The 21149-nt window shown below is 40.8% G+C and overlaps 1 protein-coding gene across 1 annotated transcript; it reads left to right on the top strand.

Annotated features, from left to right (window-relative positions):
• The first annotated feature begins 831 nt into the window (after window positions 1–831).
• Window positions 832–17865, top strand: ZBTB37 (zinc finger and BTB domain containing 37). The gene is made up of 4 exons (XM_075182172.1): window positions 832–919; window positions 7869–8824; window positions 9688–9787; window positions 11078–17865. Exons 2-4 carry the CDS (start codon window positions 7896–7898, stop codon window positions 11603–11605), a joined length of 1557 nt encoding a protein of 518 aa, XP_075038273.1. The 5' UTR covers window positions 832–919; window positions 7869–7895; the 3' UTR covers window positions 11606–17865.
• Window positions 17866–21149: the final 3284 nt, after the last annotated feature.

Here is a 21149-nt window from a genome sequence, read left to right as displayed (position 1 = left end):
TAACAGTCAGCCCCCCTGGCCTTCACCTGTGGCCACCCTGCTCCTTCTTCCTTGTCATGTTTGCTATAGCTGGTAACACGTTTAAAATGCCTGCTGATATGTTATTACAGATAGGTGTATCTTTCTTTGAATAAATAAGGTCTTACATTATTACTGAGATTAAGGGTAATGTTTGGTCCTTTTGAAGGTCAGAGGGCAGTCCATGCTGCCCCTAAAGTACATCAGGTTGTCTATCACTGATCTAGATGGCTCCTAAGCAACCATTGCAGCATGGTTGGCTTGTAGCCACACAGGTTGCCTATCTCAAATGTAGACAGTACTGCAAGTAATGCTTAGAAACACATACTCTGCAGCAAGATTCCTTCCTTTTGAAATTAATTAATTTAAAATGTCACCTGTAATATAGTGCTCATTATTTACTAAGTGCTTATCTAAATCTACTTTGCAAATGATTCCCAACTTTGCATGCCAAATAGATGAACTGCAGATGCGAACAAATTATCCTTATCTGTAAACAGCAGACAAGTTTATAGTAGGAGCAGAAATGGTCAACCTGTGATAGGCAACTGTTGTCGAACTGCAAATCCCAGCATGCCCAGCAGCCCATACCAGCTGGCAAGCAACAGATTGGCTAAGCCTGTTGTATTGCAGTTCACACATTGTATTCACTGTAAATTACAAATAATTCAGCATTAAACACAGATCTCCACGCTGAGAAATGGCGATACCCTGCACACACCTCCCCACCCAAGATGGCCCCCGGCACATTCCTCCCCTCCGCCCTACCAACACAATGGGAGGGTGAGCAACGTTTACTTCCGGGTCAGCAAGACAGGCTAGTGTAGGCATTTTGACATAACACTTCCGGAGCGGTGTGTTCCGGCGGTGGCCCCGTCCCGGCCCGTCCGCGCCCCCGGAGGTAGGTGACAATAGTCAGGGGGGAGGGGGAGGAGAGAGTGAGGGGTGGGGAAGCGGGGGCAGGGCTTAGAGCCGCACACCCCATTCTCCCGCGAGTGGGAGGGATCAACCTCAATGCAGCTTTTCCACTGACCCCTTCACCAGCCCCAAAACTACTCCAGGGGGTAACCTCAGAATAATGCCCGCTGTGCCCGCTGCTATAAGCACCCTGGGGTGCTAGTGGCAGCTCTTCTTTATGGGGTAGTGACATGTGTGCTAAAAATACAGCGATGATCATTCATTAACTTCTTCCCCTCATTGGGGGTGTTTCCTAACATTGCTGCAATTCTGCATAAACAATGTAGTGCTAATAAGGCAAAGAAAGCAAATGTGTGATTACTATGGGTCACTGCGTGTTTGTAATTTGTTAGTAAATAAGCCCAACAACTGATCAATAAGTAGTTTCAGTCCACGATCTTGTGGACATTGTAGTCTGGTATGTGCCAACAACTTGCTGCATCTGATCCACCTCAGTTCCTATAATATGTTAACTGCATGGAGTCTTTTTTTCTATTTTTTTAACAAAACTGGCATATCTCCATATATGTTTTTAACTTTGATAAACACAATACACTGTAAAATGAAAAATAAGTGGTAATATTAAGTTGACCCCCCAAAAAAAGAAAGAGGAATCCTACCCTGTTCTGTCCATCTCATACCGTGTTTTGTTAGTTTCAACACAGTATCCTGAAAGTTAAATGTATAGATGGTCTTACAGCAAGATTGTCATATCCACCTGTCTGAGGTCTCATTCAATTATTTATTTGGATCACTGTTGAAATGTGCTTAAAGAAATACTTAATGCTTGGTACACATGGCGTGACTTGGGTTTCCTAACCCAATCATTGAACAACTAGATCTGTGATAAGTTTGGCCACGCATAAAGAGAGACAGGTTTTCAAGTTTGGTCACTTGGCGATTGGTTGAAATAACTGGATAATGAAGGGTCTAAGCATTGTGATTGTCAATTGATGTCATATACACACTGGGCCAAATGCATTTTCCAACCATACTTATTAATGTCTGATGAGATTTTGATGGGACAGAATGATAGTCATAAAGCCACAAGAATAGAGCTATTGTAGTATATGAGCCATTTTTGTCTTATTGAAAGAACTGCTGAATTATTGCTAATAATCAAATTAGGTTAGTGTGTGGGCCATGGTTTGTAAATGACTTGGTGTTTGCGTATATCATTGCTAATGTTGCAGGTGATACTGTTGTCATTTGTTTAGTGTGTACTTCTACCAACTTACAATGGGAACATCAGATGTATAAAGGTGGGGTAAAGAGTGAAATCTTCTGTACAGTAAATAGGAAGGGGACCCCTCTCTCTAGAACCAATGACCGAAGCTGAGTTCTGACACACTAAGGAGTATGCAGAAAAAAAAAATTTGGACTATAAGGAGTACATCTACTAAAACTTTAAAAAATTAAAAGTAGAGGTGCTGTCCATAGCAACCAATCAGATTCAAGCTATCATTTTTCTAAAACCCTGTCCTCAGGACCCTCTAACAGTGCATGTTTTCTGTATCTCCCTGCTGGAGCACAGGTGTGTTCATTACTGACTGACACATTGTAACAGATCCACAAGTGGTAGTAATTACTTTACTTGTCACCTGGAAAACCTGCACTGTTAGGGGACCCTGAGGACAGGGTTTGAGAAACACTGATTTATCTAGTACATTCTAGAAAATGATAGCTAGAATTTGATTGGTTGCTGTGGGCAACACCTCCACTATTAGAAGATTTAGTAAATCTACCCCTAAGTCTGTTCATAGCTAACAAAAGAGTTCTACTATGGAAGCCATAAAATGCACTTGTTTTCGCTGCAGTGATGAGCGAAAACAAGTGCAGGGCATTACGCATGATCCAACTTTAGGTGATAGGGACCCCTATTTATTTTTTAAATGGTGTTGTACAAAAGTGACCTCCCCTCTAAGCAGAAAATGGTACACAAATGAAGACTTTTTTTTAAAAGTCATACAATATAACCTGTTATTTTTAAAATTAGTATTAAATTAGATATGGTTCTCAGAATTTGAATTCTTATTATAGAAAATGTAGGTACTTCCCTGGGACTTCACTGCCAGTTCACCATAACTGTAATCTTGCTTGAAATTAATATACTTTTGGAAAATGAGAAAAAAAAAACTCTAGGCAGTGACATGAGACTCATCAACATTATGAGTCATACTATCTGTATAGAGGTGGAAAAACATGCATTGCACTATTCTTTTACAGTACATTATTTTACATTTTCCTAGAAGTTAGTGATCTTTAAACGAGGCATCTCTCATTAGTGGGAACAGCTTCAGCATAGATGTCACATCACTGCTGCGAGAATGATTGAGGGCAGAAGAAGATTCACCTTATTGTGCCCAGGTGCTCGCTGAATATCTGATTACATTGCCTTGTACGCATTTTAAGGTCCATGCCTTCTTCATGGTGCTTGAAACTTTCCCCGAAAAATCACTCTGTGCCTATTTTGGGGATTTGTGTAACCACCTGAAAATACACAAGGTGGGAAGTTTGAAGTCCAGCTTCCTATCCGTTTCGGACCACCCGTTCATTAATTTCAACTTTTTAGTTTTTCTCTTATAGTACTAACTACTTTAGTCTCATTTATTTCTAAAATGAATCATGACAATTAGGGGACATCAGTACTGTCTTTGTTACATATGTCACTCTTGCATTTTGAAGACATTAGTCGATTTGTGCCTAAAATCCCACTTTTCTGCAGAAGTGCATCTGGAAGCTACAAAATGCGTCTCATTAAGAGTGCACAATGAGACCGGATCTCTTGCACCTCACAGATAGTAGAGAGATTAAGGGCTAGATTTACTAAGCTGTGGGTTTGAAAAAGTGGGAATGTTGCCTATAGCAACCAATCAGATTCTAGCTGTCATTTTGTAGAAAGTACTAAATAAATGAAAGCTAGAATCTGATTGGTTGCTATAGGCAACATCCCCACTTTTTCAAACCCGAAACTTAGTAAATCTAGCTTTAAGTATTATTTGCAGAGAAAAAAGGGCTGTGCCCCAACACATAAAGCAGGAAACTCCCCTTAGAACAGTGTTGGCTAACCTGTGAACTCCAGGTGTTTCTGAAACTACAAGTTCCAGCATGCTTTGCCAATATATAGCAGCTTATTGCTGAAGGGGTATGCTGGGACTTGTAGTTTCACAACACCTGGAGTGTCACAGGTTAGCCAACACTGCCCTATAACATACTGGTAGGTTAATTGGCTGCTATTAAAATTAACCCTAGTCTCTCTCTCTCTCTGTCTGTCTGTGTGTGTATGTTAGGGACTTTAGACTGTAAGCTCCAATGGGACAGGGACTGATGTGAATGAGTTCTCTGAACAGCGCTGCGGAATCAGTGGCGCTATATAAATAAATGGTGATGGTGATGATAAATGCACCCTCTCTGTCATTGTATTGCATTTAAATAAGCTGATTTTTGCATATTCCTTTTAAATGCAGGCTTGTTCTTAAGTGTGCTCCACAAGTTAGGGCCTTAATGTGCTCATCTCCTCCTACTGGATGGTGCAAACGTTTGAACCCTCACAGATGCTGCCGTTTTGGCCCTCAAATCCATGCACTTTCCTGTAAAACTGGGTGCACTTTACTAAGCTTTATTTAATGAGCCTTAATGTGTAACAAATGTTATCAGACATGGCTATTTAAACACACTGTACATACAGTGTGGTTCCCATGTTTATTAATTCACCCATCACAAACACATGACAAAGCCGTGCACTTCCTTTCAGTACCGCACGCTGACAATTTACATTCCCCTTTCTGCTATAGACCAATCTTAATAAGCATTCATAACGAGAGTACTTAAAAGATAATTATGTCAATCACTGGTTTTATTGTTTTTAATGATATAACAACAGAATTAATACATTTTATCAGGAGAACCAGCGTTTACAGATACTAATACCTTATCTTACAATATAATGATATAATGATCAGTAGTCTATATAGACAGACTCCTGCATATTGTATTCAACGCTTTGTGCTATTGCAGAATCTTTGTCAAGATTCCTTGTTACTTTCCTCTAATGTATAAAGGGTGAAATTGACTACATATCGGTGTTCTCCCCAACACCTACACCTGGCTCTTTTTACTTGCTACCTGGCTCTTGAAGCCCAGCAGAGTCCTAAAATAGAATAAACCATTGTTTCTGCTATTAGAACAGGCACTATGTGAGTACTACAGCCAGCAGTGTGTGTTAGACCACTGACCACCAGTCTGACCAGTCCTGGCAGGTGTGGGCAACAACATCCAACATTTATTACAACTGCCCCACCCGGCTGGCAATTTGTTCTGGGGAGAACACTGCATATTCTTATGAAACTATGTCCTTTATTTTGCTGCACTTACTAATTTTAATAGAGATACAGTTCCCTCTTTATACCAACCCCCTTGCAATATCACCCTTCCTAACCACCAGGTATATTATCTGCATAAAAGTGCATTGAAATGTAATATTTCCATTATATGTCACATATTGCCTCCCTCACTATGACACCAGACATGGCCTGTGTTTAAAGCTTACAGTAGAAAGATGGATCACTGTAACTAATAAAGGGGGGTCGTAATTGGGTGGATTTTCCCACTGAAGTACACTAGATTTACGATCTGAGAGGTAGTCACATCTTGCTCTCATGTCCTCCTATCTAATGATATACATGTATTTATCTACTGTACTTTGAACTCGAGTTTCTGTCACTGCATTAAATATATACAACAGCTGCACACGTTCATTTGCAGATATACGGCACTTGCATGAATCCAGTTTCTATAAGATTGCATTAAGCAGAATCTATGCTACTTACTATCAGAGACATAAGGCACAGTTCTTTTTTGGGAAATCTTATTTGCATATATTATTGTTTGACTGCATTCTTCATGAGCAGACATTTCGGCTGTTTTGACATCTTTTGTGATAATTATGCAGAGCTGAGTGAACATCCATTGTATGCACGCTTTTCAGACTATAATTTCTAATTACTTGATTCATTAAGTACGATTCTACATTGTTTAATGGGTTGATTTTTTTTTTTTTTTTTTTTGCAACCTTGTACAAATCAGTAGTTACTTCATTTGGGGTGAGTAGACTTGTTCATTGCATTTATGTCATTTCAATAGCTTGTCTTCTGTTGTACATTGAAATTTGAACAGATCATTGCAGGTAATTAGCAAGAAAAAAAATACTTTTGTTAAAGCATATTGTAGTATTTAAGAACTAGGAGAACATTACTTATTAAGTTGATTACATTGTTACATCTGTAGCAAATTAATTCCTAATGCAAAGCTTCCCTAAATGCCTATGTAAAAAAATACAAAGTTTTCTACATTTCTTTCGTATAATTTACTTTGAAGACATTAACCTTTCATCTACTGTCACTGGCTCTTGTAATAATAGATTTTCTCCACAAACTCCCTGGGGCTTTTTAATAAATTGGAGCCCACATTCTGTAAGTCTTACCAACCAATCCTTCATATTCTAAAGCATACTTGCCAACTCTCCCTGAATGTCAGGGAGACTCCCTGAAATAGGGGTGATCTCCCTCACTCCCTGAAGAGTCTGGCATTCTCCCTGATGCTGAGCCAGTACAAGACGTGGTTGGCTTCGCCATCTGTGGCATGATGACACAGTTCAGAAATTGTGTCCTATGTCCATGTATTGATGCCTATGGAGGTGGCCATTTTCATGGAAACCAAGATTTAATCATAGACTAGTAAAACAACATGACTTCAGTAATGGAGACAGAAATGTAAAAGACACTTCAATCTCTAGAAATTCATTAGCTGCTTTTCCTAAACGCATAGTTGTCTACTCTCCTGGAATGTCTGGGAGACTCCCGCATTTCTGGAAGACCTCCCGGGCTCCTGGGAGAGTAGGGCAACCTACCAGTTCTCGCCCCTGCAACAGATAAGTGGTGGTGGTGGGGGCTTAATGACACAAATATCTCGTCATTCTTAGCGACTAATCAAGCCCCGCCCCCACACGCCCACCTCCCCCGGGATCTCCCTGAAGCCAACGAGGAAAAGTTGGCAAGTATGTTCTAAAGTTTACTAGCAAAATGACAGCTATAACCGGATTGGCTACTGTGGGCAGCTGTAGTTGCCATGTTGGCCCAGGAAAGCACTGGTGACGGACAACGTGGGTCAGAGAACAGCAGATCACTGGTTTTATGTCCATTTCTTTACTATTTATTTAGTGCTAGTTGGTGTTAGCATTTCCTATAAACATGTCACCTCATACATGGCATTCTGTTGTCTTTTTCTCATTTATTTTCTTGATTGCCTGCTCTGAAGTCAATAGTGGTAAATGATTTGTTTGGCGTTGTATTGCTTATTTTATTACATGTGGAAATGACTAGGGAAATCGGAGTAAAAAATTGTCTTGTGTGGTGGACTAACTTCGTTTTGGAGCCATGGATCTGAAAAAGAACCCCTTTTATTCGTAGAAAACCATGCATTAATATACAGTGTGCACCTCAGCTAGGTTAGAATAGATTTACTCGCAGCGCTGAATAAAATGTGAAAATCTTCCATATACCAAGCCACTGTTGGTGGAGATTGTTGGGCTGTATATCCAAACTATCTCTTATTGTTTCGGTAAGTCTGTCTCTATAGTTCTTCACATACCATCCAGAAAATTTACTTCAGATGAGACCTAATAAGGGTGAAACAGTCGGTCTATAGGTGGTATTTCTGTGTCAACACCAGCTCACATCTCTTAAAAACTAATTGGTAAAGCAGCTGCCTTGAAAAGGGCATTTTGCCAGAAGTTGAGAATTCAGAAGAACAATGCATGGAGAATGTTGCAAGTATTTTTTTTTCCCTAAGAACTGAATCTGTGTATTCATATAATCTTGTTCTTACTCCTGCAGGGTTGAGTGCTTACGAGAGGGGCAGCCATGGAGAAAGGAGGGAACATTCAGCTGGAGATTCCAGAGTACAGCAACTCTGTATTGAGCCACCTTAACCAGCTGCGGATGCAGGGGCGTCTGTGCGACATTGTGGTCAATGTGCAGGGCCAGTCGTTCCGGGCACACAAAGTGGTGCTAGCTGCCAGTTCGCCCTATTTCCGTGACCACATGTCCCTAAACGAGATGAGTGCAGTATCCTTGTCGGTCATTAAAAATCCTGGTGTGTTCGAACAACTGCTTTCCTTCTGCTATACAGGCCGTATTTGCCTGCAACTTGCTGACATCATAAGTTACCTGACCGCGGCCAGCTTTTTACAGATGCAGCATATTATTGACAAGTGCACGCAGATCCTTGAGGGCATCCATTTAAAGATCAGTTCACCTGAATCAGAAGAAGAACTAAGTCAGAGTAGACCTAAAAACCAAGAGAGGGTACAGGATTCTCACCGTGTCACCCAGAGTTTGACTCGCTCCTTGAGTCCACGACACAGCACTCCAAGGCCCTCAGGGAATCGGAGGGGTCAGGTAAGCACTGTACTAGACATTCGAGAGCTGAGTCCAGCCGAGGAGTCCACAAGTCCTCAGATGGTGGAGCAGGGGTCAGATGTGGAGAGCAGGGAGCCCATTCTACGAATCAACCGAGCAGGACAATGGTATGTGGAAACAGGATCGGCAGACCGAGGGGAACGGAGCGATGATGATGTCAGGGTGATGGGGGGCCTTCGTATCAAGACGGAGAACTTGGATGAGTGGTTGGGACCAGAGAACCAACCCTCTGGTGAAGATGGAAGCAGTGCAGAGGAAGTGACTGCCATGGTGATTGATACAACAGGGCCCAGCGCTGCAGGACAGGAGAGCTATAACTTAGGGTCTTCTGGTTCTAAAATGGCCAGGCCAACAAGCAGTGAGATAGACAGGTGAGTGGTACTTGATACACAAGCCAAGATAGCAAGTTGTTTTAAGAGCTTATACACACCTGTAATTGTTATTGTTTCCATTCTAAAAAAAAAACGTAGTAGTTTTTACTTGGGAATGAAAGAGAATATTTCAATAGGTCTACTTCTGTGGTCCCATTATAGGTAATTTACCAACCAAAGAGGTGTCAATCCGCAGCACAGATGTCATTTTGAGGCATCACAAGCCCACTGTCGTAGTGTAGTGTAAGAATAATAGTTTGAAAGGACAACACTTATATGAAAGTTGATCTGTTCTCCAAAACAGTCTCTACATCATCATCATCACCATTTATTTATATAGCACCACTAATTCCACAGCGCTGTACAGAGAACTCACATCAGTCCCTGCCCCATTGGGGCTTACAATATAAATTCCTTAACTCACAGACTAGTGTCAATTTGTTAGCAGCCAATTAACCTACCAGTATGTTTTTGGAGTGTGGGAGGAAACCGGAGCACCCGGAGGAAGCCCACACAAACACGGGGAGAACATACAAACTTCACACAGATAAGGCCATAGTCGGGAACTGAACTCATGACCCTAGTTCTGTAAGGCAGAAGTGCTAACCACTGAGCCACCGTGCTGCCTCAGGGAAGTGCATTCCAAATGTTGCCCTATTAACTCCACTTTGATCCTTGTCCAGCTCCGGAATAGATCAGCAAGAAGCACAGGTTCAACAATCCTCCAGTCCTTACAATTATACTTACTTAACCTCCTGTAATAACTCATATAAAGCTCAATTCTGTAAACAAATGTTTTAAAACACTGTTTGGTATTTTTCATGTGACCTCCCTGACCCTTATCATTCACATTTTTACTGAAGATTTAGCCCATCTGGTAGTGTGGGCACCATGCCAGAGCGGCACAGAGCAAAGAGTGAGTCTCCACGGCGGCCGGAGGATCCAAAGCAGCACAGCTCCCAGGTCAGTGATCGGCCTGTACTAGACTATCCTCCATCATATGCTCCTTCATGGGCTTGTGTTTATGGCTGGAAATAACAATTTAAGAGATGAATAATGATATCCATAGTCCTTTATCTCTAGTGAAATCTGCTCTTTGGGATTGATGACAGAGGATATTCTTATTATTGAAACAGCTATAAAATGGCTTTTGTTGATATTGGTGTAGTTATTGTAAAGGTAAATAATATTAGAGGCATTACTCAATGATTAGACATTTGAGTGTTGGTTGTGTTCCAAAGTATTGTATTCCAATATTGATAGAGCCATCCATATATACCATGACCTCCCTACATTGGTTGTCACTTCTATCTATTTCACTGTCATGGAAACCGCTTTGCTCTCCCTATATATTCACTGTCCACAGTGTCACAGAGGCTTTTATGGTGTCTCTGCATCGAGTTGGAGCCATCATCACAATAGTACTTTTGTTTTGTTTTTTTCCAACAAATTGGAGTTGTAAGCTACAATAACTGTACAATTAGCCCATTTTTTTAACACATTTTTAGAAGAAATCCACCCAAAACTCATTATTTAGTATTGGGTGGAGCTCAATAAGATATAATAAAATATAGAATGCTAATTACCTTTGGTGCAACGTTCTCTCGATTTAGAGGATCCTTTGGAAGGCTGAAACTCTCCAGCCCTGCGCTCCTCAGCAGTGTTGTCAAAGCCCCTCCCCTGCGGGACGTTCATGAGGGAGGGGAATCAACAGCACTGCTGAATCCAGGCAAGCAAGTGAATTCTGTATTTTTTCATAGAATGGTGCACTCTACCCAAAACTAAGTATTGCTTGATTAGCTTGTTGAATGGTCTATAATGTATGAATAAGTAAGGATCTTATCTTGTACTAATAACATGCATTTATTGCTTCCAGTTTTTCTAATCACAGATGAGGTTCCATTGTTTTTTTACCAAAATGCTTTAAATACTGATTTGTAAGTATATCTCCAATGTGCCACATTTAACTATATCCCGTCACCAGAATACACTCTTTGTTCCACTTCATGTGTTCAATCACGTGACAATCTTGTACTCACATGGATGTATGATGACTTGTTGAACTTTTTAAGGAGACCATTGAGAAACACATGATTGGCTTTTGTCCAGCTTTACTATACTTTTTGTGAGGCTTTGTATGTTCTTCATGGTGGAAGATTAGATGTTCTCCGTCTGATGGTTACACAGAATATGTTATTATTACAGATATTTTGTCGGCCTTGCATGTTCTATTTCTATTGTTTTTCTGTACAGGGAGATGAAACGGGAGTTATTGGAGTAAGCGGTTACGTAGAATACCTCCGCGATCAAGAGGTGTCTGAGCGATGGTTCCGCTATAATCCACGATTGACCTGTATTTACTGCGCCAAATCTTTTAACCAGAAGGGCAGTCTGGATCGGCACATGCGGCTCCATATGGGCATCACACCTTTTGTGTGTCGAATGTGTGGGAAGAAGTACACCCGCAAGGATCAGCTGGAGTATCATATCCGGAAACATACAGGCAACAAGCCCTTTCACTGCCACGTGTGTGGGAAAAGCTTCCCCTTCCAGGCCATCCTCAATCAGCACTTTCGGAAGAACCACCCTGGCTGTATTCCTCTGGAGGGGCCTCACAGCATTTCCCCCGAAACCACCACTGTTGTCACCTCCCGAGGTCCGGCAGGGGAAGAGTCTCCACCTCACGAGGAAGCTGGGGGGGTGACTGCGTCAGTGACAGCCGAGGCGGCCTATGGCGGGGAGACGGCTCACGGCTCTGTGTCCACTACGGGACCAGACTAAGACACAAAAAGAATATATATTACAGGAGGACACAAAGAGACTAATTTCCTCCCCCCCTTACCTCAGCAAAACGTCAACATTTTATCCTTCCCTACTGCTCCTCTCTCTTTTCCAGTTGAGGTCTCACGAGATTGGCTACTGGGGCGTTTGTAGAATGCAGAATTTGGGGAGTTTTTGCGAATTTCATTGCCAAAATCAAAAAAAAAAGAGAAAATTGTATTAGCTTCCTCTGTGCTCCTTTTTCTTGTAGACTTCAAAGAGCAGGCAGTTACTCTGTCAAATCACCTGTACGAAGGAAAAGAGCTAATGTTTTTTTAAGTGAATTTGCCCTTTCCCTTTTTTTCAAGTACAGTTAGTGACTAACGGAGATCTTGGTGTACATGTTGGAACTGAAAGTTTTGCGGTTACGTTGTGAGGTGTCTCGATGAAGGGGTGTTTCTACTTTTGTCAATTAAGCTTTCTTCTGAATGGCGCTTTGGCAGATGGCGTATTTTGGTCCTGGCCTGCATAGAAGATCGATGGTGCTGTCTTAGGCATATTAGTAAGGTGCTTAAATATCCTTCTATAGCAGAGTCAAAGACTCTTCCATATAAATAAGCAAAGTGGGACATTTTAAATCAAGTTCGGCAAATTTGGTCTTAGGTGGTTGCACTGCAATAAGTAACCCATTGGATATCACAGTTGTCCCTAAATCATTGCGTTTACAATATTTTGGGGACACCTCAGGGCAGGGCTGGATTTATTTATTGTTTTTGGAGCCTCTAGGCACATGGCTATTGGTGCCCTAAGCCCCACCCCCATGCACTAGTCACACCCCTTTCACATGAATATTCTGTAGCCATGACAGTGGTTTATCAGAGCAGAATATAGGAGCTCGATGTATTCCCTCCTCAGATAAATAGCATTGCTAGGATAATCCTCCACCCACTCAGTTAATTCAGCATTGTTCATTCTTCCTTGCCGAATGAAAGGTTTGACATGTGCGCTGTGCAGGGCAAGAGCTGGCCTTCCTCCTTTACTGCCCCAGGGCACCGATCTATGGTGCCTGACGCTAAATCCAGCCCTGACTCTGGGACCTAACATAAGCCACGCCACATATGTATGTATTTTATTTATAAGAAAAATGATTCCTTATTTTTCCTTGATGTTGATCATTTTTCCAGCTGCCTGCTTCACAAGAGTCTCGCTTTTACTGTAAATTAGGATGAACTAAGCTAATTTTTTTTTTTCATTAACATAAAACAGGGGCTTACCCAGTGACACAAGATGGACTACATACCCATCTCTACATCTAAACATCCCAATTGTGTATTGTTATTTATAAGTGACTAGAGTTACAAATCTGCCCTATGCCCCATTCGCACCTTTTCTTTCGTCATATTTCGTGAACACGGGAGATCCGCTGACTAAGGCGACCAGAGCCGACCGTCAGTGTACATTGTCAGCGCGCTTCTTAGATGCCATAGACACAGGCAGAGTTGTGATTCGTACGTCTCCCGGCATGTAAGGGTTTTATAACAGTATTTCACATATTTATTTATATTTTGTTACCAGCGACACACAGATTTTCATATGTTATCAAGCACCATTTTGTTTTGTACTGTTTTGAGATGAGTTTGTTTTTTTTTTTGTTCTGAAATAATGAAAATGAGAGTTGGTTTTATATCATAAAGGCTTTGTAGTTTTGAGAAACATACAGGTCCTCATTTAGAGTTGAACGTATGCAAAACTATTTTGTTTGTGTAAGGAACACATTTCTATACTTCGCAAAAAGCATCAGGTTGTAGATTTTTATCACAGACTTACACCCAGAGAGGCGGAGTATAAGCGGGCGCGGCCAGGCGTAAGCTGACTACAATAATGATGTATTCACATACGTGTGGCAGGACTAGAAAGGACGCATCCCCCAGATAATGTGAGGAGGCATATCGCTTAAATCTGCACCTAAATCGTTAGTTCCGCGGCTATATTATATTGGGGCCTATATTTTTGCATTACTTACTTGTCATGATCAAAGAAGATTGCCATTGAATTTTTCAAAGAGTAAGCAATAGTTGTAGAGCTCAGTGTTCTCCCCAGCACCTATCTCCCGGGTGTTTCACCCGGCTATTTTTACTTGTCACCCAGCTCTCGGAGCCCAACAGAGTCCTATTATCATCATCATCACCATTTATTTATATAGCGCCACTGATTCCGCAGCGCTGTACAGAGAACGCATTCACATCAATCCCTGCTCCCATTGGAGCTTACAGTCTAAATACCCTAATATACACACACACAGACAGAGAGAGACTAGGGTCAATTTGATAGCAGCCAATTAACCTACTAGTATGTTTTTGGAGTGGGGGAGGAAACCGGAGCACCCGGAGGAAACCCACGCAAATACGGGGAGAACATACAAGCTCCACACAGATAAGGCCATGGTCGGGAATCGAATTCATGACCCCAGTGCTGTGAGGCAGAAGTGCTAACCACTAAGCCGCCGTATTATAATAAAATAAACCATTGTGTCACCTATTAGAACAGGCACTATGTGAACACTACAGCCAGCAGTGTGTGTTAGACCACTGACCACCAGTCTGACCAGTCCTGGCAGGTGTGGGCAATAACCTCCAACATTTCTCATTATAATTGCAAAGTATTACACTGCCCCCACCCAGCTTCTTCTCAATGCCACCCAGCTGGCAAAATTTTCTGGGGAGAGCACTGGAGCTGTATGTATCTAATTACATTTTATTTTTTTCATTTATTTACAACTGCTAAGACATTACTCTCTCTTGTGCATATGACACTCCATTACATTATTATATTGTGCACAAGTAAGGTAATGTGACTTTAACATTTACTACTATGACTGTCAAGTCGTACCTCTGCGCTATCCATAGGCGGACGTACTTGTACACTTGGCGCAGATACTGGTGCTTCTTAGTTGGATGCATCTTGGTAGTCTGCAGACTCCACATAAGTAACTTTTTCTTCCAATACGTGTTTTTCTGAGTGCAACTCTAAATGAGGATCACGGTGTCTGTACTTTGACAGAACGTAAAAGCCATCAAAATCGGTTTCAGGTTCCCTGATCCGAGCTTTCAAAGTAATCTAAATGGCTTCCATTGGCTATATCAGAACAGTGTACACGTATCACTTTGTGTTACTATTAATACATTGAGCACGTTTGTGTATACTTGTTTTTCCTGTACAACGTGCATACTTTGTGTTCTGTATATTTTTATTTTCATTCTACAGTTAGTGACATGAATTTAGTGTCCCGCTGATGTCACTGTATCCTAGCAAGCTGATAGGCTACCTTCTCATAATCATTGGTTCCCCCACAAAACGGCTGTGTGTCTGTGACCGGTGCACTATGAGGTCTGTCAAAGTATAACATACTTGGAGAAAAGAAATCTGATATTATAAAAGTAACTTGTAAGACTTCTTTTACATTGACACAAGCCTTTCTTCTTTCCTTTTTATGCTTGGAGGTGAATTGTTTTATTTCTCTCTATCTTGTCTGTCTGTTGTTTAAGCTATATCACAACAAAAGTGTATGAATCGTTATTATCCAGAAAAGACCCTAGTCACGGAGAAACTCAGGGTTTCAGACTCATTATTTAACAGGTACCTTTGGGTCCTATATTTTAGTATTGTGCAATGAGAAACTTATAGCAGAACCTGGGGACCCTTCTCTGCAACTGCTACATTGTGTCTTTTACGTTTTAAGCCCTCTAGGTAGAAAACAAATAAAGGCCTCTCTTATGAAACACATTGCATAGCATATCATCACATTGGGGAAAGAGTGTCAGCTCCAGGGGTTATTAAATGGAGACAGCTCCAAACTCTGGAATCAGAATCTTTCCAATATTATAATCCAATCAGGGAGAGTACGGTATTATAAACTTCTCTTATCTAAGGTGGAGTTAAATTAAAACACTTTTTTTCTAAATATATTATAACAACAATGTTCCGGAATGAAAACTTTTTGTAATGGTTTGTAAAATAGCACTTTAAATACAAACTGGCCTTACTTTTTAAGGCAGTAAAGCACCTCAGAAGACAGGTTACAGGTTCTCCTATACAGGTGCTGGAACACTGCAGTAATGTAACATTATTATTTCAATAATACACACGTCTGCTTGGAATATGTGTCTGCTGTACAAGTCCTATTACATTTGAATTCACTACTTCAACAAAGAATAGATTCCTGATTGACGATGGATGTGAATTGTATGGGGAAAAGCAGCTGCATATTTAACAGATTGATTTTAAAAAGGCACTTAATCCGTAAAGACATGTTTTCCAGGATAGAAACTCATTGTGCTGTGCATTGTTAAGGATTCCCCAGCAGATAGAGCGTCTTTGTTTACTTCTGCATTGCAGTGCGAAATTGTGCAATTGTCCGGGGGACTTGGCAGCAGGGGGGTGCACTTGGATGAAGAGGGCGTATATAACTGAAGAGAGCATCCCAGGGAGGTGTCCTAATCTAAGGTACTTCCCCAGCCATGTGCATACTGCTGCTGACCAGTCGTGACAAATATTGTGGCAAGGCTACTGGTCTCCATCCGCTTTAAGGTGCCCATACATGTTGGCATTTTAACAGCCAGTTAGGAAATTTTTCTAAGCAATTGGCAAAATTACGACATGTGGGCACAAATCAACAAGATCTGTTTGGGGACGTTTGGATGTCCATTTACAGTGTGTGCACATTAGTAGTGCCCTGTTGGATTTGGTACTAGGGCTGAAAGACGGGATCTATTTGATATGAACACATAAGTGTGTGGACAAATTGGACATACATCAAATCCAACCACTTGGTTGAAGTACCAGTAGTTGCCGCTGTATGGGCACCATTAGATCTATTACAAAGGACTCTTGGCTGCATTGCATTTGGCTGTTATTTGCATTTAAGTATATATTGCATACATATAAGTTACTGTGCTGGCTAACAAAGGGAAACTGATACACACTCCATCCATAACTTTTTATTTATTTTTTTAAAGTTCTATAGTGTTGAGACAGTGCCCCTACTGTTATAATAGTGTATTGCATCCTCCTTAATTGTTTTGTATAAGTGTCAAGAACATGTTTAATGCGACATTCGGTTACACTCCAGCTAAAGGCCAAAACCTGTATCTTGAGACACATTTTTTGTTTGTGTCACTGGTTCTCTTTAGTGTTTTCAAAAATAAAAATGTACATTTTTCCGGTTTGTTCCACCACTAATGAACCCATTGTTGTAGATGACATCTTTATGACACAAGTTAGAGCTGGGCTCTGTTGAGTCTGGCCTGCTAACCTTGGGCTCAGTTGTGTGAGCGTCAGCTACTGCAGATCCTACTAAATTGGATTTGTGTGCACAGACCACCGTTTGTTAGAAAACAGCTTCAGTTTATTCTTGAAGACAAGATTTGATGCTCTTCAGCACTTTCAGCTGTAGAATCCAATGATCACTGTATTATTTTCTATTTTGGATTATTCATTTATTTTTATGAGTAATTATCATTAGCTTCTCATATGGCATAGAAGGGTCTTATTTAAGCATGATTTAAACATGAAAGTGAATATTAATATAAATAATAACAGAGGATTAAAAGACTCTCAATTAAATGCGTTGTGCTTATATTGAATGGTCACTTTTAACGTGGGGGAAGCATTCTCTTACCTGCACACTAGACTTCCTGATTCTAATAGGATAGTGTTGCATTCTGATTACTAACAAGGGTGCATACACTGTCAATACTCTTAATGAAGAACTGAAGCCACAGATAAGTTTTACCGGTAATACCCTAATACAGGACCGTAAGTAGGGCTGTGCGAGAGGGGCGACCGCCCGGGGCGCATCTGTGAAAGCGGGCGTAGTCTATGAATAGTTTAGGTTAATTTGGTTAAATTTGAGGGCAAGGGGGGCGCAAGGTTTCCTTATCACCCCAGACGTGATAATTTTAAGTTATGGCTCCGCCCTAATAGACAATCATTTTTCATTTTCACTATATTGACCTTTAATCCTTCATTGCCTTGAAATTACATTTTGATCTGTAGCACAGCTAATGTAATTGTTTGAGGTGTCGGGGCCCCATGTTATGAGAGCACAGGCAACAGGCTTCCGGCTAAAAAGTTAATTCTGGTGCTATGGACGGTGTGAAAAGAAAGAACCGCCATGTTTATAACTTACGTGATGGTGTAGGTATTATACCACCTGTGCCAAGCTCACTTACTGTATTATCCTCACCTTTTCATTCCGTGACAGGTGGAACTATGGCTGTTATGGGGGGGGGGGGGGGGGCTATGGGGCTCAGAAGTGAGGGGGGCCCGTTGATGCCAGAACTGAAAGCCCAAACAAGGCTTCACTGGAGGAGATGGATTCGAATTACTGGGCCCCTCAAATTTGACTTTGGGGCCCAGTCATTTTTTGTTACGCCCCAGTCTCCTATGATACGATATTTCCTCGGTGACCTGCATTGGTGGCAATTTTTTCCAGTTGTCTTGCTGCTGTGACACGACTGCCACCCCAGATGCCAGACAATTCATTTCATAACACATCAGTGTGATGATATCAGGATAAGTAAAACCAGAATCCTAATTTACCAGCCAAAGTGAATTAAAGTCAATGGGCCTGATTCATGTCCGAAACACAACTTGCACTTAACTTTTCCAAAAGAGCATGCAACTTGTGCACAGTTCCAACCGTATTCAAATCCAAGCGGGTCTCAAGATGTAATTCAATTTAAATCTGGTGGCAGTACGCTCTGCCTAAACGGTACTTATCGTACGTAGATGCACAGAACAAACTGCAGTATGTGCAAGTACAGTAAAACTCACATCAGAACACATAAAACTGTTTTATTTGCTCATAATATAACAACTGTTATCAGTAAAATCATTTATATACATATTATTTTTCAAATATAATTTTCATTTTTACATTGAATACATAAAGAAAGATGCTTTAAACGGGTACCGTACATACAATACATTTTTATAATATATCCTAGTTGCCTACACGTGTTCTGTGATAGTTAGTGGCACGTATACGTGTAGCTTTTAAAGCAAAGGCTACGCTGTGTCAGTCATCATTTACACCTGCCCTGAAGTGGGTACAAATGATACGACTGAAAATGCACTTGCGAGAAACACAGGAATTGAATCGGCTGCATCTGCGTCTAAATCCCTTTACTGTACATGGGCACCGCTAGTCCGCCCCTTCCCTCAAACGTTCCGCCTATCTAAGCGTAAGCAGGCGTAAGTGTGATTTGCGGTCACAAATGAATTGCATGCAGTTGAGTTCATTGGCTACGTAAACAGACTTATGTCTGGACATGAATCAGACCCAATGGGTTTTACTTTCAATTAAGATGTTATTATTATGGTAGATTTGTAAGGTGCTACAGTGCTCCCCGGCGCCGTACAGTGGGGTGTATAGTTTACATATAATTCCAGTTGCAGTTTTTCCCATTTTGGTGATAAATTCTTGGGACCCATTCATCCTGGTATCGTGAAATACAAATGTGTCCTGACAGACTGGGTAAAATACACGGCTTTACGTTTTAGCACAGTGGGTAAGCATCAATATAGAAATCCACCAAAACGTCACTGCTGGGCCAGAAACATGAATATAGAATTTCAGTCATTCAATTGATGTTTAATGTCATAGATGCACATTACCAGCCAATGCATCAGCTAATGACATATGATCTATTTCTGAATCTTTTATGTGTAATACTTGATGTTTCTGACCAGATCCTGTGTTTATTAATATTTCCATTACAGCCTTTAGTTTAACAAGACTCCTGGCTCAACCTCTTATGTGTGCTGGGAAAATGGTTGAAAATGCATGAAACCAATGTGCACTTTAGTGAGGCTTTTTGACGCATTTTTATTGCACTATTCATAGTTTGTGCTTTTACCAATACAGTCTATTATACTGCTAACGCATGACACGTACGGTGACCTGTATTGGACATTTTAAACGCGTCGCTAAAACCTCAGGATGCAATAATCCCAACGAGCCCGTAAGAAATTTTCTTACTTGTACTTCAGTTTTCTGGTGTCACTTAGCAGATGGAAAGTGCATTAACAGCAGATGGGTTTCAATGATTTGCCAGTTCACATAGGTAACAGCAGTCACGTTGAACGCCAAACGGACACAATGGCCCAATAACTACAGTATAATCTAGAGTTGACAGGATATTCCTGGTGCGATTCAAAAGTGTTTTGTCTCGGGTGTCCTCGTCTAGGCCAGATTTAGGGATATTGAAAGTGAAGCACACCTGGGCAGAAACAGCACTTTTGTCTGTTTTGTCGCTTGCCTGGAAAATAGGCGGTTAAAGATGGAAACCTTTCAAAGTATGCCAATACCTACGGTATTTTTAAGCTTTATTAATTCTATGTTTACCAGAAATTTACACCTTTGGAGCCTGATTCATTAAGGAAAGTAAGGCAAAAAAATTCGTAAGTTGGACAAAACCATGTTACAATACAAGGGGTGCATTGTTAGTTTATTATTTTGTACGTAACTTAAATACTGTCTTTTTTTCATGCAGCACACAAATACTTGATAGCTTTTTTTGTAGACTGAAATTTAAAGTTGATCTAGGACATGCTCTACCCCAACTATAAATCTGCCATCACATTTTTAATTTACCTCCCCCTCCAATTCAACATGGTTTTGCCAAGGTGCGAAGTTAGTAATTTATTTTGCTTTACTTTCCTTAATGAATCAGGCCCTTAAAGTGTAAATGTGACCTACCTCTAGTGGAAGCAGACATTCTGTGGACTGAACTAACAGTCAGTCTGACAATTTGCTACTGCCTCACGCCTCAGTTATGTCCCTAGTTCCTGAATTGGTGTAGCCGACAATATGGCTGCCTCCACTGTGAGGGGACAAGTACACTTCCCCAACACTCCTATATTGGACATTGGTTAATCTGCAGACATCCATACAACTTTTACTGTATTGTATTATGAAATTCTAGTGTTCACAACAAAGCAGACACAAGATTGTTATGCTGTTTGAAATGGGTGACTGAACACAGTGAGAAGTTATAGTTAAACCCGTCAAAACTGCAATAATCTGACAGGTCACATTGTACAGTGTTATCATGTATATTTTTTGCTTATAATTAGTCTAATCTTCACATCGGTGATTCTTTTCTTGAATTATTGACTAGTATACTGTAACTACACAGCATAACAGATATGATGTCCACTTGTGTTATTATCAGAGGTACATTACTAAGATCAGACACATGATGAGATTTTAGTGACTTTAACATATATATTGGTTACTTAAACATTGACATGCAGCAGCAAGATACCTTAGTATAAAAGGTTAGACATTGCTAACGTGCTTCAACATCATGCTTCCTTTTGACATCCGTTTACAGTTGTTTTTAAATAGGGTTAGAGCACCTATTGTAACCATTCTTCATCTTGTGCACGTCTGAGAGAAGCCAAGTTGAAATAGGCGGGGCTATACCAAACTATAGCCAATGAGATCAATGGAATGTTCACAGCAGCACTGTGTATTTCAGGAGAGTCGTGTGTTGTGGGA

This window comes from Mixophyes fleayi, chromosome 8, assembly GCF_038048845.1.
Source record: "Mixophyes fleayi isolate aMixFle1 chromosome 8, aMixFle1.hap1, whole genome shotgun sequence".
NCBI classification, from domain to species: domain Eukaryota; kingdom Metazoa; phylum Chordata; class Amphibia; order Anura; family Limnodynastidae; genus Mixophyes; species Mixophyes fleayi.
Note: the sequence above shows the minus strand (reverse complement) of the source record. Positions and strands in the feature narration are given on the sequence as shown.